Source organism: Taurulus bubalis (assembly GCF_910589615.1).
Source record: "Taurulus bubalis genome assembly, chromosome: 6".
NCBI classification, from domain to species: Eukaryota; Metazoa; Chordata; class Actinopteri; order Perciformes; family Cottidae; genus Taurulus; species Taurulus bubalis.
In genome coordinates, this window is record NC_136594.1 from 23400963 (window position 1) to 23426756 (window position 25794).

A 25794-nucleotide genomic window follows, 5' to 3' on the forward strand; every position below is an offset into this window, starting at 1 on the left:
GTTGGCAGCCCCCCTCCCGTCTCGAGCGATTCGCTGGGGAACATTTGGCGGTAGGTCGGCGGGGTCTCTCCTGCTCGCGCGCTCCGGTCGCTGCTGACCGCCTTTCCCGCTGCTGTCTCCCGCCCGGTGCTCTCGGAGGTCACACGCTGGAAGTCCATCGGGGACGCGCTCGCGCTCGCGCCGAGACGACCCCTTCCCCTGCTGTCAATAGATATGGTGTTTGTCTTCTTCTGTCTTTTACTCTAGGAGGGAGCGCTCGAAGATGAAGGCGTACAGCCCGACCACCTGTCTCGCGGCAGGGGCGGAGAGGGGCGTGTGTACCCTGCTACGGAACATCACCGGAGACGGCGCGCGCGCGAGAGAGAGAGGGGGGAGAGGGAGAGAGGGAGGGAGAAAGAGAGAGAGAGAGAGAGAGAGAGAGAGAGAGAGAGACGCACTGCTGCAGTGCTGCCCCGCCCCTACCGGCGCTGCCGTATCAATCACCGTGCGGATGGGGAGGGGGGGGGGGGGGCTCGTGGGATTTTACTCCATCAGTCCGATAAACAGAAAGACGTGACCTCTGCTTCTTTCTTGTATAAACGGTCCTCTCGGTTGGATACATCTTGCACTACTACCACTACAAGAAAATGCTCTCACAACTATTTGTCTCCAAACCTGATATATTTGTGCCCTTTATAATACTACTACTAACAATAATAATAACTGTATTTATATAGAACCTTTAAAAACAAAGTTTACAAAGTGCTCTACAGAAAAGCAAAGCGTAGTCATAAATAACTTAAATACCGGTAAACAAAAAGGACCATACCATAAAGGCAATGAATACAACAAAACCCCAAAAATAACCAAAAAGAGCAAATGGAATAGAAAACAAACAAACAAATCAATAAAATATACAAACAAAAACAGGAGAACAAAAGAACTGCATAATAGATCATAAAATAGATCATAAAAATTTAGCTGTGTTGTTTCATAAAGTTGAGGTGACTTGCACTAGTCCCTAATGCTAAATTACCATAATTTACGAACTATATATATATATATATGTATATATATATATAAATGGACATCATGTTGTATTGAAGAAGACTTGAAACTAGAGATTGAGACGATAAACTCATGTTTACAATGTTTACTGAGGGAATAAATCAAGTGACAAGTAGAGTCATTTCTGTACTTCTGTACAACCAGAGGAGTCGCCTCCTGGTGGTCCGTCGAGAGAATGCAAGTTTTATGACCATTTTCCAAGTGAAGCAGAGTGAAGCCAATCCGCCAGAGGTTGCTGCCTGGCCGCGCCCCTTTCCAGTGTCTTCCATGGGAACTAATTGCGAAAAAGATTATGTACTTGTAGTCAACGGTGAGAAACCAATTTGAATTGTGGCAGAGATATACAACTGTTTTTTTTCAATGTAAAAGATATTTTTGCAAGTAGTCTGTCATCGATTTGTCGTGGTACCATTTAATTTGGTGTGAAACCGACCAGTGAACTGCATGTCTCGTCTCACGGCAACATGGCCGTTACCCGGCTTGCTAGCTAGCTAGGTAATTTAGCTACGTTCACAACAAATGTTTTCCCAAACAAGGTCCCATGGTGGTCGACCGGAAGGACGGGACTCTATTGCATGTCTTTTAAAGTCCAAGTCCACATCTGTCACACTTCTGGCCGTCCTGGGAGACAGACCCCTCCTCTGTTGGTTTCGTCCTCCCCCTCCTTCAATTTTCCAATCTCCATCACGCGGCAATGGGCTGTCGAGCTCTCCTTCTTCACTCTTACGTCAGTTATCACGTATCCAACCAAGTGCAACACCGTGAATGCCTTCGAGGAGAGACTGTCCGAAGGTGTGTGTGTGTGTGTGTGTGTGTGTGTGTGTGTGTGTGTGTGTGTGTGTGTGTGTGTGTGTGTGTGTGTAATACCCATTAGTACGATTTATTGCTTTTGAGAGTACCAAAAAAATGCCAAAGCTCTTGGAGAGAGATTGGTGAGGCAGAGGGGGATGCATGACACGCTCCTTTTGGGATGACCTCTCAGAGCAGCTAGGAACAGTTGTATCTTTAGAACGGCACATCTTACCACCTCGTTTGTCCGTAGCATACTGAGGCCTTAAGACGTGGCTGCAGGATTATAATGCGGGACCGGTTCTTTAGTCGAGCATAGACCCAAACAAATTATGAAATTAGTCAAAGGATCACAAACCAATTGGCACATAGTGAAGCTGGAGCTTCAGAGGACCCCAGGGTGTCTGTGTTTGATGGAGCTACTCAGTATTGGACTGTGCTCTAAGTGTAAATGAGTGCAAGGTAATGTGAAACGGTAGTTTAGCACTGGGGGCGGGGGGGGGGTATCTCTCTGAAAAGCATCCAGACATCTGAATTTCCCCCACAGTACAGTATGCTTTCATGGATTTGCAGAAGACAATTTTTTCCACCTCTATCTGACTCAGTCCACAGCAGGTGTACGGACTAATGGAGAGACTTTTTGCCCCTGCATCCACCGGCATAAATATTGAATATGATAATACACCTCTCAGATGATCCTAGGCCCACATGCACGCAGGTCCCAAAGCAGGAGCCCGGAAGAGCAGCCTCTATATTAAATTGATTTCCAGAGAGAGAGAGAGAGAGAGAGAGAGAGAGAGAGAGAGAGAGAGAGAGAGAGAGAGGGCTGCAGTTGCCCTATATATCCGTGGAGACGCTTGTTCCTGCACTTTCCAGGGGTGAGCGCCGGTCTGCTGTGACCCTTGACATCACAACGTTTAGTGATTGATTTCTTTCATCCAACTGAAATGAAACCTCACGATTTTCTGGTGTGAGAGGTATAAACTGATTCATTTGATCTGTAAAATGGTGAGAAATGGGACCAAAGTGTCCAAAACTCAAAGAAGGTTCACAATGAAAACAGAGAATGGCAGTAGAGCTTTATTTGAGAAGCCGTTACTCTGGGAAGGTTTTCCAAAAAATAAATAAAACAGTGAATAAATAATCAAAATAATTGCTGATTCATTTTCGACTGACTGACTATACATCTGATTTGTTTTGTTTCCTCCCTCCTACTTTTGTATAGTAGAGCAAAGCTACTACAGCTAAAAAATAAATAAAAAGTCTTTCTTGAATAAATTGTACTTTCTTGATTCTTGTTGTTCTGAGTTTGTACTCTCATGGTTGAATGCACTTATTGTAAGTCGCTTTGGATAAAAGCGCCAGCTAAATTAAATGTAATGTAATGTAAGCTACGCCTGCCAGGCTAAACTCGGGGCTAAATAAAGGTCTCTGTTTAGTAATCACGTCTCAGTTCTCGCGAGAACAGTGGAATTTGAAAACCGGCGGCAGTGTTGTTGCGAGAGGAGAAGTGAAGAAAAGGTACGTTTCTAAAACTCATAATACGTTCAATTGTCCTGTATAATACTGTATGTGCTTTAATGCTGTGATAAAGGGTGCTATAAAGTATCCCAAAGAAACTTTATCCCGAACAACTGAGCAAGGTTTGCGTAACTTAAGCTTGGTGACGTGTTTCTCTCCGTGGGAGTTGAAGCGAGGTGGAGCTTTGAGCTAATGAGACACCGGAGACGAGCGAGCGCGAGCGGCTGCCGTTAGCATTCAGTTACAACCGGACTGTGTCAGCCGCTGTTGGGAAAGCGTCTGCTGCTGTTTCACCGATTCTCTCTCGCTCTCCTTTTTTAATTTAGATTTATGTGAAGGAAAGATGACCGCAGACAATGAAATTGAAATTAAAGAGGCGTTTCAGCGCGCGCAGAGGGGCCACAACAACAAGGCGAAGCTGGTGGCGAGCCTGAGCAGCCGCTACAACAAGGTGGGTGCTGCGTGACCATGTAAGGATACTAGTGGTTTACAATCAGAAATACTACGCGAACTCGTAGTTTACATCCATGTCTGCAAAGTTGGTTTCGGTAAAGAAAGTATGAATATGATAACATCACATTTTAAAAAGCAAATACCGGTGTTTTTAAAGCATCTTTCAGCAAAAAAAAAATTCAAACTTCTTTACTTTAAGACATTAGAAAGACAAGGCAAAAAACAAAACAAAAAGTGGCAAACAGAAAAGTTGGATGTGTGTCAGAAACTGAAAGCTGCTTCTCTGTTTTGTTTTGAGCCTGTGGGCATTAAACTAATCCGCGAGCTAACCTGATTAACTATTCTGTTGTGAATGAATATTGCCAAAACCCATGACTTTTGGTTTCAGTTATTGCCCATTTCCAAAAGCTAAACTATGGTTTCTCTTGGTTTGCGTCCCTTGTCTCTTGTTACCATGACACCCTCCGTCTCCTCAACCAGCTCGATGACAAGACTCTTTTCCACGAGGAGTTCGTCCACTACCTGAAGTACGCCATGATTGTCTACAAGCGTGAACCCACAGTGGAAAATGTCATGGAGTTTGTTGCGAGGTTTGCCACGAGTTTCCAGTCTCCGCCGAAGAATGAGGATGACGAGGAGCGGCCGGAGGCTGAGGAGGAGAAGGAAGAAGATGATGATGATGACGATCATCCATTTTTGAGTTTCCTTTTCAACTTCCTGTTGGAGGTAGACACATTCAGGGAATACAAGAGATCAATGTTGTGTGCTGTACAAAGATGTGATTGATGCCTCTGCTGCCTTTTTAATCAGATTTTAACGGGTCCCTAACCGTCTCCTCTTGTTCCCCGTTGGACCCTTTCTCTCTGTCGCACTTGTCCTCTTTCCTTTGACGCCTCTCTCCTCGGCACCACCTCTCCCATCCCATGTCTCGCTCTTCTTTCTGCACCGCTCCTCTCGCACTCTTTGTTTTTTCCTGCCTTTCCTTTCCTCTCAGTCCCACAAAGCCAGTAGCCATGCGGTGCGTTTCCGCGTGTGCCAGCTGATCAACAAGCTGCTGGGCAGCATGGCGGAGAACGCCCAGATAGACGACGACCTCTTCGACCGCATCCACCAAGCCATGCTGGTCCGCGTCACCGACAAGTTCCCCAATGTGAGGATTCAGGCCGCTTTGGCCATGACACGTCTACAACAGCCAAAGGAGCCCGACTGTCCAACCATCAACGGTTAGTTGCTGTTTTTTGGTTTTCTGTTCCTGCCTGCTTTAGTTTTGATTTGACAAGACGCACTCGAACAAATGCAGAATATATTGTCACCATTCACCTGTAAAATATGCTGCCTTCAGTACATTATCCTTAACGTAGCCTATGTTTTGTGATTTATTATGTATGTTCTATCTTCATCTCTTTGTCCCTCTGTCTAAAGCTCCATTTTTTTTTTTCTGTTCAGCCTACATGTTGATTCTAGAAAATGATTCGAACGCCGAGGTTCGTCGCGCCGTCCTTTCCTGCATTGCGATGTCCCCTCGCACCCTCCCCAAAGTACTCAAACGCACTCGGGACATCAAAGAGAACGTCCGCAAGCTCGCCTACCAGGTAGCTGCAAACGCAGTCGAATGATCAAAGTACAGATAGCAACCTAATAAAGTGGCTTAAATGTGGGGAATTGGGGTTTAACTTTCTCCATTTTGTTTTCTGTTGAAAGGTTCTGGCCGACAAAGTTCACATCAAAGCTTTGACCATCGCACAGAGAGTTGTTCTACTGCAGCAGGGTCTCCACGACGCCTCGGGTAATGATGATGATGTACCCGTGTCACATTACATTTAGACACCTTTTTCAATTCAAGTACTTGCACATTTTAGTAAACCAAACGCAACAACAAACATGATTAGTTAATCTTTTGATTTATTGCCATAATTAATTGTTTAAAGTGACTGAGTGGATTAAAATAAATGTTCTATCCATCGAGCGTTTGCTTCAGCTCTAAATTCCATTGTGGCCATTGAAGACGTCTGATTGGCTGCGTGTGTTGCAGAAGCGGTGAGGGACGTGGTTTGTTCTCGTCTGCTGCCGGCCTGGATGCTTCGGCTGGACGGTAACTTCACAGAGCTGCTCCACCGGCTGGATGTAGAGAACTGTGCTGAGACGGCTCTGGACACGCTGCAAGCCATCTTCAGAGGCACGCCCACTGAAGAGCTGCTGCAGAACAGAGCGCAGCTCGACAACAGGTACACTTCAAACCCCCGTCATGTCACGTCTCTAGCGCGTCATCGTGTCATTCATGAAATGTCCCTGTTGTCAACAGGAAGCTGGTCCCGGTGGACTCTTTGTCCTGCGAGAATGTGCTTTACTGGAGAGCTCTGTGTGAGTTCATCAAGGCTAAAGGAGACGAAGGTGATGAAATGCTGGAGCAAGTGTTACCAGACGCTGCCACTTATGCCGACTACCTCTACGGGTGAGAGAAGAGATGATTCACTGGATCACATTTCTGGTTTTCCCGCCGTCAGCTGTATATTTCCCCACTGCTGCAGGTTCTACAAAGTGTTTATTTTTGTAGTTGAAAGGATGGTTTGACAATTTTTCAAGTCTGTCTTGAAACAATAGTCCGGGTGCCCATACGATCACTGAAACTGGTTTTTGTTAATTGTTCATGAGGGGCAAACTCCATACTGCACTCCGTAATCTCACAATGACTTCCAAATATGAGCGTGAGTCACAGAGGGCCTTCTCACTCATTTATACTTTGAAATCCCCGGACTGCATCAACGTAGGAGCATTCTGCTGTTTTACTACCTGCCCAGTGGATGTGACGCTATAGTTGCTTTCTGCTCATGAAAGTCACTTCTTGGCATGTTTTTAAATCAGTGAGCAGGTGCATGTTTGCATGAGTCTGAGTGACTGGCTGCCGTCTCCACTGTTGCATTCATGACTGTGTTCCCGGTGTGATTCTTGTACGGCCGCCGTCTCCTCTGACTGCTTCTGATGTTGTCGTCCTCTGAGTTGTGTGTCTCTCGCCCCGTCGCAGATATCTGAAGGCGGTGCCTTTGCTGTCCGAGGAGCAGAGGGCCGACTTCAACCAGCTGGAGCTCGTCATGACCAAGGAGTTCATCTCCCAACAGCTCATCCGCCTCATCGGCTGTCTGGACACCAACGAGGAGGGCAGCAGGTGAGCGGAGGGCCAGGGGAAGTTTCACGTTGTGGCTGGGCTATAATTCAATATGACAATTCATCATCTTTCAATGGAATCATACCGTGATGAAATGACATGTCGAGATATCGTGATACACAATTATGCTGTCAGAATTGATAATAACAAGCACAACTAAATTTAATTTCTCCAAAAATCTGAGCATTTTGCACTAATGTTATGAATGAAATGGAAAAAAAAAAAAAAAATTCATATAGACATTTTATTCATTGTATTACCAGGGAAAAAAAGCTATTTCTTGAACTTTTTTTTTATGGCTGTCGGCAGTATTTTCTGATTTAAGGAGTGCTGAAAATATTCCCTCCCTTAAGAAACCTTGATTCTAATATGTCAACCGAAAGGTATGTATGTATATGGTTAGATCTTGCTGCTATTCTTTCTTTTATTTTCATGAGCTTCAGACCATGTTTTGAAACCTACAATGTGTGTTTGTTTAGTTTGGTCAGAGATGTTTCGTGTCCATAATTCGAAACATCTCCAGCCCTATTTTGTTTTGCTTGTCAAAAATGTTGAATGCGAATAAGAACATATGTTGCACGTTTCTATTGTAGGAAGCGTGTGTTTGCTGTCCTGCAGGAGATGTTGGCTCTCCCACAGACTCCCTCCTCCCTGGTCTCCCTTCTCATGGAGAAACTCCTCACCCTCGTTCCTGACGACCACAAACGCATTCAGACTGTGAGTTTGACACTTAAATCTCCACTCTGTCACCACTGTAAATGCACACATGCAAATAATAAAAACAACAATTTTCCATCCTACGGTGGGTAGATGTCTAAATAAGCTGGTTTTGTGTCACGCAGGTGGCAGAAATCATCTCGGATGTGAGGGAGCCCATAATGGAGGCCATTCAGCCGGTGGACCAGAACATGACCCGTCGGCAGCAGGTCCAGGTGAGGACACCCAGATGCACTTAGAGCCAGTAATGTCAAAGCCGAAGAGCTAAATACATGAAAAGTTTCTTACTAGAAACTTTCTTCTTTTTTTCTAAGTCCTCCCTGTTCTGTTTGCTTCCATTTGTTTGTCACTGATCCTCCAGCGGAGCAGATGGTTTGTGTTTGGAGACAAAGCATGTTTAGATGAAGGGGTTGGTGCATATGCCAATCTGGTCTTTGCCTCGAGAGTTCCTGTGGTTTTCTCTTTTAACATTTTTTCCGAAGGATTGACGGCAGAATAAGAGGCTCAGTCTTAAAGCGACAGTGAAGATACTGCTATCGTAGAATAACTAGAGACCCTGGCATGCTGGCTTGGCGAAGGGAAACTGGCGTGGCGATTTTTCAAAGGTGTCCCTTGACCTCTCCCCTCAAGATATGTGAACGAAAATCTGTTCTAAGGATACACATGAGACTCCTCCTTACGGACATGCCCACTTTATGATAATCCCATGCCGTTTTGAGTCCAAAACAAGCTGTTTTTTTTGGCATGCAGTACAAATTAGTTATATATTTTGACCTATTCAAAAGAATGGTGTGTTTTGATTATCTCTGCATACTGGCGTCCCTAAACCGTCTCGGAATTCCATAAACTGGGTCTAAACTGGAGACTGGTGTGCATCCAACGGTGTTCACGTGTGAACCGTTGTAAAATGACCTAACGTGACCTGTGGGGAAATCACAGCCTCATGAAACTTTCCAGCCACAAGCTAGAGACCTGCGGATAAAAAAAAAAAATGCAATTCTCGCAGAAATCAGCATGGACCTTTTTCTACCGTGTTCCTCAAGGTCTTAGTGTGTAACTTTTTTTTTCGAAAGGATCATTGTTATCAATTTTCAAATAGTAAAAAAAAGCAATTAAATTCTATCATAATGTTCTTTGTTCTCATATACTCCCACAATGTATTTCAATAAATTAATAAAATTTGAATCTGATTTATCTCAAGTGGATCTTACGGTTCTCAGCTTCCACATGGCGTACACCGCGTCTATGTGGAGTCTGCTGTTGGCTTGTATCGGCCCCTAAAGAGCCGTGGCCCCCCTCTTTAAAAGACACATGGGGTCTCTAAGGCTTCAGTGGAAGTCGCTGGTTACCAAGGAACACAAATGCGCACAAGCGGCCGCAAAGGGAGACGATCCTGGCCCAGGTGTATTATAACGCCATCCCTTCTGTGTAGCGGCGGCATCTCTCTCCACCGCTCCCGATCTCAGTCGGTAAAGGCGCTGTAGGCTCCAGAGGGCCGTCACCTGGCCCAGAGCCCCAGGTGTTGTGTTTTTCCTCTAAATGGAGATGCAGTCGCCGTCTCAGCTGAGGAATGACTCTCCGCTTTCGTCCCCATCTCCAGCTGGCCGAGGTGAAGGTGCGCATTTTGGAGGCCAAGCAAACCCTCGACGACTGCATCGCCGCCCAGGACTTCAGCCGCGCCGCCGAGCTGAAGGACTCCATCACCGAGCTCGAGAACCACCGGAACCAGACCCTCCAGGAAATCGCAGAGGGCAGCCAGTCGGCCGACAAGGAGATCCGCGCTGAGAAGGTGCATAACCATAACATGTTGTTTATTATTTACCCGTTGTGGTTGAAGAGGTTTTCCTCCCGGAATCAAAACGGGGAAATGTTTTCAGGCCTTTTTGGTTTTCTCTTTTTCCCAGAGTGACCCAGAGACTCTCCTGAGATGTCTCATAATGTGTGCAGAACTTCTGAAGCAGATGAGCATCAAGACACGAATCGGTCCAACCATAAGCGCCTTAATATCTTCGCTGGTAAAATCCCACACAGCTCACATCATATTTTTCACTTTGACATGACCGTTAGACTTCAGGCACAGTCATACTTTCTTTCCTTATTCATTCACATATCTATGTTCAGCTCTGATTGGACAGCAGACGTTTCAGTATCGCACAACCTGACAGTTGAAATGTGATGCATTACATTATTCAAATTTACAGTGAAGTCATGGAGATCCAAACCATATGGATAATTAATCTGTGTATGAAATACCTTATTTGAGGCAGATTGTGACTAAATTAACGGCATACTTTTTCTGCTGAATGTTTCTTTTTACAATGATCCAACACTTTGTTCAAGCTCTCTCTCAGGGTGCAACCTTCTGTACAAAGTTAATGTTTAAATGGATATATATATAGATAGATAGATATTTTTTTTTTTTTGTGGTTATTTGCTCATTGTTAGTTTTTATCATCTGAAGTAGAGTCTGATGTCACTATTTTCCCCGTCCCTCAGGTCCTGCCCAGTATATCGAACGCTCACCCTGCTGTCCGTAACATGGCTGTGGTTTGTCTGGGAACATGCACTCTGCACAGCAAGGAGCTCGCCAAAACCCACATGGTCCTGCTGCTGCAGGTAATGTCACACAAGTGTTTTATCCACCTCCGGTTCAAAATACGTTTATAAACAGGCTTCATGTTAAAAGAGAATCTAGAACCCCGAAATCTGCATTTTAGCTGTAATTGTGGTTCACTCGCCCCAATACACAGACATGAATGCAAACACTGTAGAACTGTGCGTGTGTTTTCAGATCGCCCAGCTGGATGAGGTGAAGATCCGCATCAGTGCTCTGCGGGCCGTCATCGACCTGCTGCTGCTGTTTGGCTTCCAGCTGCTCTCCGAATCAGCCGCCACTCAGACGGCGCCGCCATCCCAATCCCCAGACGGACAGGAGGAGGACGCTCCAGCGGCCGAGGAGAAGGGAGACTCGGCGGAGGACACGTCGCAGAGCATACTGGTGATGCTGTCGGAGCTCCTGGACAGCGAGGTGAAATATTAACAGCCGTACGCGTCTAGTTACCCTCCCTGGGCGTAAATGTCGCCGAAGATGGGTTTTATTGGATCGTCCGTGCGTGTGCATTTTTCAGGTGTCTGACCTGCGCACAGAGGCGGCGGAGGGCCTGGCCAAGCTCATGTACACCGGCCGCATCTCCAGTGCCAAGATGCTCTCCCGCCTGGTGTTGCTGTGGTACAATCCCGTCACAGAGGACGACACCCGGTTGCGGCACTGCCTCGGCGTCTTCTTCCAGCTCTACGCCCGCGAGAGCAGGTCTCACATGCACACACACATGCACACACACATGCACACACACATGCACACACACATGCACACACACATGCACACACAGACACACAAGCCGACTACGGGGATTTAATTTATTACGCCCGTGTTTTTTTCCGTCCTCCTATTAGTTTATTACTTAGCCTTGGTGAATTAATTAGTTATTAAATACATAAACTAATATGGAGTAGGTATATCATACAAAATGTAGTTAAAGAAAGTGTCACAGTGTAGTAGAGCATACATATTTTGTCAAAGAAAGTCATGATACAGTATCTTATCACATTTTATAATTCATAGTATAGTCTTAAAAGTCAGAGAATAGCGTCAGAAAAGTCATAAAAATCGTAGTGTAGTTTGGTCGTGATGGTCATTTTTTTTTTATGAGATCTTTTATGTTAAAAAAAAACATGGGATGGTATGCCATGGAAGAAGTCATAGTACAGTAAGTTATGACATTATTTTAGGTCAAAAAGGTCAGAGTAGTATGTCCAAAAAAATCATAGTTCTAATGTATGTAATATATTGTAGTTAAAGTCGTAGCTTCCTGTAGTTAAGCTAATAGTACTGTGTCTCTGTGCGTTAGGGTTCACCAGGAGGTCGTGGAGGAGAGCTTCCTGCCGACCGTTCGGACCATGATGAACGCCCCGGCCACCTCTCCACTCGCCGAGGTGGACATTAACAACGTGGTGGAGCTGCTCGTCGAGCTCACTCGTCCAAGTGCGCTCATCAAGCCCTCAGCCAACACGGAGGTAAGAAGAACAAAACACGCCCGGAACCACTGTGAACTTTTTGTTGGCCTTCTGAGCTTCTCGCCGCGTTGCTTTCTTCTCACACAATGCACATTTTGTTTGTAACTTGTAACCGCTCAATGGGACCAACGACAAACGGCTTGTGCCTGCAGGAGGTGTGTGTCCACGACTACCTGGCGGTGCGCATGTGTGGGGAGATGTTGAAGGACCCCTCCGCCCCGGAGGTGCGTCTCTACGCCAAGACCCTGAGCAACCTGGAGCTCAGCCGAGGAGAGACCGTCAGGAAGGACCTGCAGACGCTGCTGCAGCAGCTCGTTCAGGCATGTTTGGGCCGACGATGATGTGCTGAACTTATGACGCATTAAATGTGCCAAGCAAAATCAACCTCATGGTGGCGCTAAAGGGAACGTCAGAGGGATTACGGTTGCGCTCACAATGGCATTTTAATCCATTGTTGAAATATTTAAGTCGACACCAACAGAATGACGTGGGCCCAACCCTAATTTATTTTATACTTTGAACGTCTTCCAGGCGTGGAGATGAGAGGGGATTGTGATCAATAATCTAATTACTAATTTGTCAAAACGGCTTCAATAACGAAACAAAATGTTTGGCTTTCATGTGTGTCTAGGTTCCATTTTTAATCTTTCATGTTTCTCTTTTTTTAACCACTTTCTTTTAACCATTTTCTTTCTTTTTTTTAACATCTCTGGCTTCCACTGGTAACCCTATTCATTGCTATGCATTGTGGGTAAGACCCTTGGGCAAACTCTCTCGAAATGTTGACTGAAGTAAAATGCTCGTAAAGGGCTCAAATTGTCTGTGAGAAAGTCCTCAAACGCGCCACGATCTGCTCCGCCTCAAAGTCCATGAGATTGTGATTGGGCCAAACACTCGTACGGTTTTTCTACATCTATGAATCTGCCCCGACGTTTCATTTCCTCCGTCCTGTTTCCTCAGGTGGTGAAGGATCGCGTCTGTCTCCGTGCTCTGGAGAAAATGGTTCATCAGCTCGCGGACGCACGGGAACAGGCCGAGCTCCTCAGCGGCAGCGCTCTCCAGCCGCTGGACGTTAACGCAGACGGTAACAACCCGGCGTAACACTCGTAACCAGCGTCTCCTCCTCTGGACCTGCGTCTTTGCAAAGGATATTCATTGTCTGTCTTTATCCGTCCACAGAGGCGGCAACAGACGATCTGTGTAAATCTGCCAAGAGGGCCAAAAGAGGTACCTAAGAAACTGCAGCTGTTCATAGTGCATCTTTATTGTTGGAGCTTTCCTCGTCTCCCCGAGTCAAAGAGAGGACTCGGCAATGTGAGGTAACCTGAGCGCTTGTTCCACAGGTCAGAGGAAAGTCAGCACAGCCAAAAGCGGCCGGAAGCCGAGCAGGAGGGCCGAGTCGTCGGAGGAGAGGTGAGCGCTTTCAGCCGGCGCGAGGGAACGCAACGACGTCCCTTTTAGTTTAGAAATACGGCCATAATTCGATTGCTTCATTTTCACATTTCTCATAATCTTTTGGCCCCTCCCCTTTCTTTGTTGTTTGGGCCACAGCGATGGAGAAAATGTTCCGGAGTCGGTTCCTGCGGTGCGTCCATCGCGGAGGGCCAAGACTGCTGCTCTGGAGAAGACCAAGCTGGACCTCAACGCCCTCATCAACCAGGAGGCCAACGTGTCGTAGAAGTCGGGTCACTAACAGCGGATGCAAAAAATGTTACTTTTAACCGGTGTTGAGGTGCTTGTCTAATATAATCCACAAACACGTTTGTTACTTGGTGCCATTTACCTTCTCTTTTATAGTCCAATTGAAGTCAGTAAATGTGACTGAGCCTCCTCTGACTCTTTTATATGTTGTCATGTTTCCTCCTCTACTTCTGTCCTTATCTATGTCAATAAAAGCTGAGTGGCTCTGTATGTTCAACCGAAGATGTGCGTTTCCTCTCACAGATAAAGGAGCAATGTCAAATCTTACTACAATACTTGAAGATTGAAAAAAGTAAAGATATATTTTAAATGGCCAAAATCACAGTGCATTGTTTTATTATTCAGACTGTATCCAAAAACACTACATACATATAAAAAAAAAAAAAGTTTAGCACCAAGTAATTTGGAAGCAATTATATATATTTTTGCTACAAATGTTGCCAACAACCATGTGGCATCTCTTGATCTGTATGTTATACTACGGCGTTGCTAAGGTTATGAACATCTGGAGGATGTTCTCTGCTCTGACGGTCCATCAACACGTTCCTTCGTCCTCGAGGAAGGTCATGGACACCCGAGCAGCGTGGACCACATCGTGATGTCATCCAATGGACTGCCTCAAGGTGACCAGTGAACCAGGAAGTGCCCATATTAGGTCGGGGGAGGAGTAACGTACAGAATTCGTATGAACAGTAGCAACCTGTCAATCACCTTGTAGCCACGCCCTAAAGCATACCCTGCTTTATGGTCTATTTCAGTGGTTCTCAAATGGTTTGTGGGATTTGTAAAAAACATTTAAAATTAGCGTCTATTATAAAATCCTTTAAACATTTAATAAATATTCGATAAAATGTTTCAATTCCAACTGAATTTTATATATTCTATATTACAGACTGATGGCACAGTGCTGTGTATTACATATTTTTATTCAACCAAATATGCTTTGCACTGGTAGCAGGTACTTCGCTGAAAATATTTCACTGATGTAGATCATTGAAAAAAGGTTGAACCACTGGTCTATTAAATCTAACTGGACCATCATTTACTCAACGAACATACTGTATTAAAGAGGACGACACCATTAGGCAGTTGAACTGCTCTGGTAACCCGAGCCTACAGAAACCAGCATAACAATCCTCATGTAGGTGTAGGTGTAGCGCCACACTGCCACACCTAGAGGTGCACACAATCTAACAGCAGGTCTTTATGGTAGACCTGGTGTTCTAAAAAAGACATTGCATTCATTTTTTGGAGTCGTGTCTACTCCACCATGGAAATCATAGGGGTTGTATTTTATTTAAGTCAGAGAAAATCAAACTCGCTTGTTATTTCAAAAGAGTCTTTATTGTTACAGACACCTCTTTGTTGCATCTGAAGTAGACAGTATATAAAAACACATGACAAAGAACACATACAACAGATGTTTTAGCACCAGGTTCTTCAACAGAGCGCTGATCACAAGACTGGGCCGCCCGCCCACACGCCTGTTGAAACGGCAACCATAGTCAGACTCTACAGGCTGAAGGCCTGACCTACAGACCAGACATCTTGGATCTACTTTCTCCTCTCACGCGACACCGATCCGAGGTTAGTGTTGACCGGTCGTCTCTCTGGCCTCGTCGATCACATGGTTGATATTTAAAAGAGCAGTAGGCCGAGCTGAGCCCCAGTGGAGGTAGGCGTCTCTCGCCGAAACCTTAAACAGCAACACGTTTCCCACCTGCATTTAAACGGTAAATAATGCTAGTACGTTTATGATAAAAACTATTTAATGCTATCACGACAATTAGGGATCTGTTATTTTTCTGCTTCATTGAGGAGAATAAAGCAGGTGGGAAAGAAAAGAGCGATATCGTTTAAAAAAAAAAAAATCACATTACATGGCTATGGAATTAAAACAAAAAACTGAAGTAACATCCCAGGCCATCGGTACTTGTGTACATCCATTCGTCTGTCAGCAATAAAATAATTACTACATATGGATAAATCATCTGGGTTTGTATTGCACCAAATAGGTTCTCTAGTTTTACAGTAGGGGTTGGTAGTGGGACACGGGATGTGCAAAATATGGGGAAGGAATCTGTGTAGTGGGGGTTAATAATCTCAGATGGGATAGTGCAAGAAGTAGATCCGACACCAACATACAGTATCTGCTTTGGGTGAAAAGGAGAAGATACACAAAAGACACACAAAGATCACTGAACTAAAACGAGACAGATCCACCAAACCGACTCGTGAATCCGGTTCTACTCTCACGATACCTGCCGGAAGCCTTTTCCTTCAGCGCCTCACGTCGACCTCTACGCTTCGCGGGGCCGATCACGTCGTCACTCAGAACATGGCCGTTGGGGTTTACCCGCAGTTTGGGGCCAAGACTTGAAGCTATTGTTTGAATAACATTAATTATTTGGTTTTAGTACAAGGTGGTTGTCCAATTACTGTAGTTCAATACACCGTTTTAGAGTTTGGGCCCCGTACACTAGCAGTGAAGATGGTTGATACAATGAGTCCTTCATTCACACCTGGTTTTGGGCTGCTGGCAATACAACAGTGACTGAAGCGTCAAAGAAAAACATGGCAAGCGAGGCTCGGATTGTGAATCATTTTGTCAAATATAAAAACAAATATAAAAAGAGAAATTTGGAATTCAAACAGTGCCAAAGCAAAGGTGACTATAAATTACGTGTCAAAGAAATGCATTCAATTCTTTTTGGGGGCTTCTTGGGCTGTGCATTTGTATAGTTTCAGATCAAGATTTTCAATAAAAAGGTCACTGATAGTGAGGTATATTTTGGGGGAGATGGCTCTGTCTTAATGCAATCAAAGCTTGGCCTTTTCCTTCCAATAAAAAGCAATGATCCCAATAAAACTCTGTTTGACGTAATGATTTGATCTACTAAACGTGTCCAGAGAGACAAAGGCAGGTTTAGAATAAAAAAAAAGAAACAAAACAAAATCAATCAGACATTTCTGTACATACACATAGATAAAAATAGTGCAACATCAAGCATTTGTTAAGTTAGACTGCTACATAATTGCTGAGTGTAAGACTTAACCATAGCGGGATGGTCAGTCCACGTGGTCAGCTCAATGTCCAAAGGCACCACGTTAAACCAGTCCTTTTCCCAGCTGCGGGAGGCGTCATGCTTCACTTAGTTTTCTGTCAGAGAAGAAAGAGAGCACAACTTGATTTGGTCACGATTTGAAATTGAGGTTCGACAAAAGTTGCATATTCAATAAAAGAAGAGAGGTAGTTACCAAACACAAAGTCGCACCACCTGGGCCCGGTGAGGCCCCTCATCCGCGATTGTCTCAACATCTTCGCTGGCGGCGGTTGCGGCGCTTCGGCCGACACGACCCCGGGACTTCTGTGTTTGCCTTTCTGCCTCCCCGCTGGCGTCTCATCCGGCTCCTGGACTGATTTAGGTTCAGAACTTGCGAGCTCCGTTGAGGCGGAGCTCCTTTTTCTTTCAGTTTTCACAGCTTTAACAACCCCTACCAGTTCTCTCTCCCTTCCCGCAAAGAGGTACGCGGAAGGTGACCCGTTGTCCAGTGTCACGGTGCAGGAGTCCCATTCCTCCTCAGCGGACTCGTTGTCGGGGGAGTTGATCTTCCTCAGAAACACCCGGCATTCCTTCAGTGTCTCGGGACTCCAGGCTTTAGAGCAGAGGTTCTGCTCTTTGGTTGCATCCACAGGCTCCAGAGTTTGGTCACCAGAACCGCCGGCAGAACTGTTCTCCAGACGGTCAGATAACTGACCTTTTGCCGATCTGCGTGATGATCTACGCTGTGGCTGCGGCTCAGCCACTACGTGTCCAGTTGAACAACTTGTAGCTACTTTTACGTTTCTCTTATTCCTCTTTCGCCACCTCTCCCTTTCTTTTCGGGTTAGGAACCTGGTCCTGGCTCTACATAGAGTGGTCCGGTATTTGCCCAGTGCTCGTCTCCACCGCTGGGCTCCTTGACGGAGCCGGCCTGTTGCACAGCTGGGAGAGAAAAGTCGTCGCCTGATCTTGTGCGTCGGTAGAGGTGCCTCGTTTCTCTTCCTCAACCTTCTTTGAGCTCGTTGGTGTTGCAAAGGACTTTTTGGCACAGTTTTAGCAAATTTCTTGATGTGTTTGCGTAGTCGCTCCGCCTGAGGGCTGGGGCAAACGCTTGTCTTATTGACATAACGAGGGAAGTGCATAAATTCGTAAGGATTGCGGGAGCTTGTCTTCTTGGTAATAGCCAGAGACTGGGTCTCTGTGGTCTGCATGAACCAGGAGCAGAGCTGCTGCATGCTACAGGACCTGGGCTTGTTAGAAGGGCAGTCAAACAGCATTCGGACAGAGGAATGTTTTGAATTCCCGGTGACTGAACCGTTTCCTTTAGTGCCTAGATTTGATTCAAAGGCAGTTTCTTTTTCCTGGTTCTCCACAGTGTTTGAGACCCAAGTGTCAGAGATGAGTCGTATTCGCCTGGCGAGCTCCTGGTTCATCGTCGGCTCCTCGGCGGATGCTGCCCACCACCTTAGTGTCTCTTTTGGGGTAAAGATGGAGTTCACAGACACGCCTGCCACTCTGCTCAGGTCCTGAGAGATGTGGTTTCTTTCTGGTCCACAGAGCCGTCTTTTCTCCCTCGACGTCTCTACGCCACCCTGGTGCTCCCCCTGTCTCCTTTCATTGCTGGCCTTGTTCAGCAGAAGCTGTTTGGAGCGCCGCAGCAGAGCATTACTGTGGCTGTAGGATCTAGAGGTGGCAACGGCGTGCAGAAAGTGGATCGAGGGCTTTCTCACTCTCATCGAGTGACGCACTGCTACAGCCTGATGTTGCGGTTGGCCTTTGCTTTCATCCTCCGCTTCAACCCCTTCTTCCGTTTGTTGGATTTTGCTGGTTGACTGACGACTGATTGTCCAGGGCTCTTTGGCAGATTTGAGTTCTGGTAAGAGTACTTTCCTATGAATTTGTGTTTCAGGAGACGGCAGAGTATCCTTATTTATCTGAATTTTACGCTGCCGAGGCGACACCGTGGTGACTGTGACTGAGATCCCAGAGATTTTAACTTTTGCAGGTCTACCTGGTTTCCTTGAGGGTGCAGAATCATCCCTCTTTTGACATTTGATGTTACTGCTAGATTGAGGGGCAGACTCTTTTACAGGGCCGACAAAATTCAATTCCTCGGACAATTCTGCTGAGGCTGCTTTGATATTACCTGAGCTTGTCTTAGAGTTGTGCATTAAAATGCCCAAGTCACCTTTTAGGCCCACTGCTTGCCAAGCATCATGGAATTCTGTTTGCAGCTGGTCAAAGCCCTCAGACACCATCCGTTTGTTTCGCCTTGAACGGCCATACACTACTGTTATTTTAAGGTTCTTGTTTACATTCTCCTCAACTTCAGATGCTGTAACAGATTGTCCATCTCCCGTTTTTGCTCCCATTACTGAATCCACTGCCTTCTCTTTGCGTGGTCGACCGATTGGCCTCTTTGCCTTTTGCTCAAGCTGTGGTCCCAGCTTCTTTGGCCGGCCCGGACGCCTTTTTGGAGTGGTTTCATGGAAAGATATCGAGTCACCTGGTGATCGCTGGCTCTCAGCTCCACGCTTAGTTGGAGTACCTTCGCTTGATCTTCTGGAGCCTATTTTAGGTGATGACATAGCCGACTTGGGCGAGGAAGTAGACTTGGTGGGCGAAGAAGCAGACTTGGGTGAAGAAGTAGACTTGGCTGGCGAAGAAGCAGACTTTGATGACGAAGATGCAGACTTGGGAGAAGAAGCAGACTTGGGCGAAGAAGAAGCAGACTTTGATGACGAAGATGCAGACTTGGGCGAAGAAGAAGCAGACTTGGGAGAAGAAGAAGCAGACTTGGGAGAAGAAGAAGCAGACTTGGGAGAAGAAGAAGCAGACTTGGGCGAAGAAGAAGCAGACTTGGGAGAAGAAGCAGATCTTGCAGGTGAGGTAGCAGACTTTAGTGGTGAAGTGACAGGCTCAGTTCTCTGGCGTTTTTGTTTCTTAAGCATCCCTGACCATGAAGAGACTATACATGGGTCAAAGGGTTCCTGTGCACTAGAACCTGAATATGCTGATTTGAGACTGTATCTAACCCCCTCCTTATCCTGTACTGGTGAAAAAAACATGAGCTTTATCGGACTAGTGTACGGGACTTGGGAGTTGGGAAGGCTCTCGACACAGGTAGCAGACGTCGTGGGATCATCCGTATTTGATGGGCTTTGGGGAGTTCTTGAAGTTGCTTTTGAGCCCTGTAGTCTTTTTGGAGATGACCGTAGTAGCCTTCCAAAAGGCTTGGCAGCACAGTCGCTTCCATCCGTCTCATCGTCTAAGCTCTGTTTTGTAGGACTTGTGTCTTTGGCAGCCACAGTTTGTGGAAAGACCTGGTTTGTAGAAAGACATTTTGGCCCACGTGGTTCTCCATGTGTTGATCCAAAGGAAAGCTTCCCTGTGTGCTCAGGTGAGGACAGAGGGGCTTCACTTCCTGATTCAAACGGGGTGTCTTCAGCATCCGGATCTTTGGATAAGGCACCCAGGGAGCTAGATGTCAAAACCTCGTCCTTTTGCGTTTCCTGGTTAAGGACGCTTTCAGGGAAACATCCAACATAGTACTTCTTCCAGGGCTCTGTGACATAAGAGGAGAACCGCTGTGGGCGCACTATATTCCTCCTGGATCTCCTTGTGTCCTCTGAGTGGTGTGGTTGACATGTCTGCCCATCTCTAATAGGACTATGGCAATCTTTACCCGTACCTGGTGTATCGTCACTGTCAGAGCTTTGACCGGGTGGGGCTTCTTCATGGCTCCCCACACCCTCAGGATCACTACCTGTACCGTCTTCTTTACAGGGCTTGCTACACCGTTTTGCTGAGGTTGCACTCACTGTCATCACCTGTGTTCGTGTATTGTCACCCTTTGAGTCTTGCTCGCCATACTTTGTCTGCAGCTCATGGGCCGGTATTTGAGTGTCTGAGAGGGCAAGATATTTTTCCTCACCAGATATTTCCCTCTCTTTCTCCTCTGCTTTAATGAGCTGCACTTCTTCTGTTACTATACCTTGCTGTATCTCCTCTTTTACTTCATCCCTTTCACTTTCTGCAGTGAGAATGTCCAGTGGTCCCTCCCTAACTCTATGGTTCTCTACAGGTTCTAGACCTACCTCCATTTCGCTTTGAGACTCCTCTTTAACCAGGTTTGAATCTGATGAAGTGGCTGATTTAGTTAAAGTAACATTTCCATATTTCAATCTCGCCCTCTTTGCTAGTGGTAACTTTCTCCTACCGTAGCACTGGTCAAACATGGCAAGCTCTCGTTTAATTTGTAAGGTTTGCCTTCTGGTTGAAGCGTCGTCAGCAGGTGTTGCTATAGCAGCAAGGACTTCTTGGCGACGTCGGGAGCGGGTGTTGGGTGACTTGGGCTCTTTGCTATCGTGGCGATTAAACAGCTCACTGAGATTGTAGTCACTAGCACTGCCTGTATGAAGCACGGTGGTGATGATCTCAGTCAAATGAGCGTCAGCCTGACACTGCCGGTTCTGACTGGTTGAGGGACACTGCTGCTTCTCCTTTCCAGAGACGTTAACAGCTGTTGCAAGCAGAGGTGGATCCTTCTCTATGGGTCCGATTGTCTCCAGTTTCTCACTGAAGCGATTCACGACGTCTTGCAGTGAAGTTCCACCTGGGTTCTGCTCAGCCGGACTACTTCTTGGGTTTCTATATCGCTCCCCTTCTGCAGCTGTGTCCACATCTGCTTCCTGGTGGCTTGCAATCCCGAGACCATCTTTAACCATTAGGTCAGCTTCCTCCTCTTGTCTGTGGTGAAGGAGGGAGGGTGGCTTTTCATCAGTTTTCTTATCGACGTCTGAGGGGATAGGGGACAGAGGAGGAGGAGAGGGGCTCTGTTCTCTCTTTAGGACAGGACAAGGGGGATCCCCATCTCCAACCCCTCTTTCTATTGTGTTCCTGAACTGCGTCAGACAGGCTTTGTTTGAATGACAAGGGCCACAGTGGGGGTTGTGTTGGTTACAGCAGATCGATGAGGAAGGGAAACAACTAGAGGTGGGAGTGCACAGCGATGGGGATTTGGATAACGAAGGAGAGGATGCAAACGAACACACCATGTTGTCGATGCGGCCTACAGCAAGCCTTTGGCAGGAAATGCAGTGCAGCCTCTCGGGGCACATAACAGTGTAGGTTTCCATCCTGCACCTCTGCACACAGCAGTAGCTCGAGCACAGAGGAGCGTCACTTTTACAGTCTGTTAAAGGGTAGTGATCGATGCTACCGTTGGACTTGGAGTCTCCTGGATGACGCATTGTGCCGCCATGGCCTTGATTATCACGATCAATTAAAGGGAAGTACGGGCTGCTGTTATGGGCTTTACATTCACTAAATGGGACTGTGTTAGGGCTAACAATGTCCTGTGGGTTTACGCCACAGTGACAGCGGTGAGATTCAGTTTGACCTACAGGTCTGTGATTAAGGAGCAACAGCAATTTTTCCTGGCGCACCAGCTTCAGCATCTGGTAGAGTAAGGAACGGTGTGCTGAGCAGAGCGAGCCGAGAACAGCACCCAATGCAGAGCTCTGATGACCCGTAGTCCCTCGCTGTCCATGATCACTCAGTTCTTCCACACAGGATGGCGGCAGGGAGCTAGAGGCAAAAAAAAAACCCAGTTTAAAAATGACAAACAACAAATACATAATCAACCAGACTAACTGCCCGGTCGGATTATGTTTTGAGCAACACTAATAAGCTTAATGTCGTCTTATTTCCATCGTCGTCTGGTAGGTACATGATTTGCACTTCATCCGTGAGTGAATATTCTGTAATCCTCTGGCCTGTTTAATGAGGCAAACCATTTCTGACTTTAGCGGCACAACCTTAGTCACTCCAGCAGATAGCTAGTCACACTATTTCTCCATGCACACTTATGGTGAACTATGTTAGTACCCATCTATCAATTACTATTCCAAGTTTTTATTATTGCTATATAATGTGATTTCTAGTTGTCTGTTGCCAACTACAGTAGTTACTACAGTTGTATTCTAACATCATTAGAATGACATCCACAATTGACAAAATACTAACTAGAGGTAAACATTTTGAAACCCACACATTGCGATTGCCTTGTGCCACAAACACACACACACACACACACACACACACACACACACACACACACACACACACACACACACACACACACACACACACACACACACACACACACACACGTTTTGGAGTGGACAGAACAAGCTGATTACCATTTTTCTAGCCGGGCTTGCCTTTGTCAGGTTTGTCAAGCCAGCATGAAAAAGCTAAAATAAATAGTTAAGTTCCTTGAAAGAAGCAGCCATTAAAAAGAATACACTGTCCAAGTGAACTGTTAATAATCTGCAAGGAACAAATCATTATGTTAGTAAAATTATGACAGCTGGCAACTGATTAAAGAACTGTTTTATTGATGGGTTGCTGAAGGCGAACGATAACATTCTGCTGGAAGCAGAAGGAACGATTGTAAAACGCTTAAACCAAAATGTTAACTTCAACAGCACTTTCACCGACAAAACAGCAAAAAAAAAACAAGAAAAACTCTTATCAACGAACAGTTACATCAGGTCCTGTGAGTTATTAGTTTCACTAGAAAAACAAGCAATTGATTTTATTATAATTAACTTAGCAGTGTAAGAGTGTTACATTCTGTAGTGTTACCAAATGTTTTTAGTTTTTTCTTCTTTTTTAATCACTTAAATAATTTAATCTTAACATAAGCACTAAACAACCACAATAGTCAAGGGTGTCGTTTTAGGACTAAATAAATGATATGTGCTAACATTTAAAAGCGTTCATGCAGCAATACTCACATCACATTTCATCAAAGTGCCGCATTACAAATCAATAGCTACAACAAACTAGTAAAATCACAGTTCTGAAGCACAATCAATAAATAAGTAGTCAGCAACAACACAAAAGGTTTCTACAACAAAAATGCTTCTTAAAAATCATAGTGCAATAATTGATTGATGCATAAATAGCAGATTTCTGTTCAGTCGTTTCAAAGATTTGCCAGCAGTTCAGTCCAAGAGAAACAAAAATGCCTGAAGCTTGAAGTTTGAAAACAAGCCCCGGTGTGTTCCCAGAATACACTGCAGTGAAACTTATACAGTGAAATACTTTTTCTAATTCTCAAGAGGTGTTTAGGCCTGTTCACAAACTGGCTCTTTGATATAAATAGCAGATAATTCCCAGAGTAGACACATCATGCTGCACTATGCTGTAAGCCCCAGACACAGGCACTGTGTCCTGTTAAGAGCGGACATTCAGGAGCGGAGACATCAGTACTTACAAGGTTGCAATGCCAAAACAACCTGACCAAAAAACACAGTTACAATTAGCCTTAAAAATGACAAATAACACACAAAGATAACCGACAATGACAAATGCCGTCACCAAGAAGTTCTGCTTCCTGGTGCAAGCTAAGAACATGGCAGAATTTCAACCGAAAAACAAATCTACAAAGAATTCTTCCAGAACAAAACGGCTGACTGACTGTATAATAATTTACTTGGCGGAAATTGAAGTGTCGTTCATGGCAATACATTTACACCTGTGTGGTTGTCCTTGAGACAAACGGCTCACAGGCATTCCTAAGCTTAAAGCCCAGCAGATTCAGTATCATGACACAAGAGGCCTTGATGTGAAACCTGACAGGCGGCTATAGGCAGATAAAGTTCAGAGGTATATATGTGGCAATGAGGTTAGAGAGAGAGAGAGAGAAAGAGAGAGAGAGAGAGCGAGACAGACACACACACACACAGGCAGGCGGACGTCACAGTAAAACAAATCAAAGCAGCTCTGTGTGGGTAACCCTGAACTGCTGCTTTGGTGGTAGCACTGTTCGTGGCCCATCTCAGTGGCAGACACGAGTGTAGATGCAACATTCAGCTTTTCTCCAGACGCATACAAAAAGGCCCGTGGGCCTCGCGCTGAATCAAGTCACTGTCCCCACCAGGAACTACGGTAACGTCCAGCAGCCTACACAAACAACGCCCACAACAGCGTTAAACCTGCGGCGCCACAGTGCGTGTCGCCTTTGAAATCCCGGCTAGTTGAAACAAGCTGGTCGGAGCGACGCCTCTTGGTGCCGGGGAAACGCCCCGGTAAAGTAAAGTTTTAAGCAGCAGTCATGTATGAGGTTTACAGTAATACAGCTACCGTAGCAGAATCAGTACATATCTGAGATAATAAAAGAACATCTTTTTACAAACGGTACACGTACACAATAACATACATTTTCCCAAGCTTATCAGTGCACATTAGAAAAAACATGCTGCACAGTTGCATTCCAACTACATTCGATACAATGTTCAGACTAGCATAGCACAAATAGAGAGGACTATGCGGACACAAAAATGGCTTTCTCAAGCTAATCTCTTCAACGGAAAAACTCAGAACGAGGATGTAGTCACCACAGCGGATTTATACTGTACAATCTCCCTGTTTGTAGGTGTCTAACGATAGCAACGAGTTTGTAATCTGTTATAATGGCTCTAAGTCACTTCAGTGGCCTAGGTAAAGTACCCAGAGAGAGATAGAAAGCTGCAAATGACAATCATCAACGCTCCATTAAGAGGGAGCTTTAAGAATTGAAACCTGAATAACCTAATAATCTAACAGCTAGCAAACATGAGTCACACTTGGTTTCTTAGCTCTACGGGGTCCACAATTGTGTTTCGCACGCTTGACCCTGGGCAGTCTGGTGGGCAACAATCAATGTCAGTTTTTCCCCTCGAAGAAAAACTAAATCATAGAGGACATGAAAAGTTAAGAACTTCCTGAAGGTCTTTAAGGATATGCTGGTGTTATCTTATCCGGTTAAAATTCCCTAACAAGACCAAAACCAACAACTGATTTATTCTTAATAGTACGGTCTTTGTAGCCACAGACTGACACAGCATACCCCTCTGTGCCTTTGGACAACTCCATTGTCATCAAAAAATGACTGTAAACATACAATCAATGGGGAATAAGCTCAATTGAAAAAGTAGCGGATAAACGTAGTAACGTTTCAGTCATACCGATAAAAGTTTAAGACAAAAGTAACACTTCTTTATCGCATTTTGTGCCAACAATGTGCACATCGGCTACTTTTCCCTCTAAAAGCACATCGCCACTGAGAATTGAAAGATGTCAGGCTTTGGCTACACAGATTCGTAGGATAACAATTCAGCTTTAGTTTGGGTCTTTCAGAGGGATTTGTTGATAACTGTAGGCAGATAATATAAAGCAAGCCATATCCTTTTAATATATTTTAGCTTTAATGCTAAAAACTGAAGCGGCGAGGAG

At 45.4% G+C, this 25794-nt stretch overlaps 1 protein-coding gene across 1 annotated transcript; it reads left to right on the plus strand.

The window, feature by feature from the left end:
* Nucleotides 1-3700: 3700 nt before the first annotated feature.
* ncapg (non-SMC condensin I complex, subunit G) lies at nt 3701-13669 on the plus strand (the record flags this gene model as incomplete). The annotated part of the gene is made up of 21 exons (XM_079219659.1): nt 3701-3808; nt 4291-4536; nt 4805-5033; nt 5257-5402; nt 5512-5596; nt 5843-6035; nt 6113-6262; nt 6833-6973; nt 7567-7690; nt 7816-7905; nt 9291-9479; nt 9595-9705; nt 10187-10306; nt 10482-10718; nt 10819-11000; nt 11599-11764; nt 11917-12084; nt 12725-12848; nt 12944-12991; nt 13108-13177; nt 13316-13669. The coding sequence occupies 21 exons, from the start codon at nt 3701-3703 to the stop codon at nt 13440-13442; spliced, it is 3054 nt and encodes a 1017-aa protein (XP_079075785.1). The 3' UTR covers nt 13443-13669.
* Between the last annotated feature and the right edge of the window lie 12125 nt (nt 13670-25794).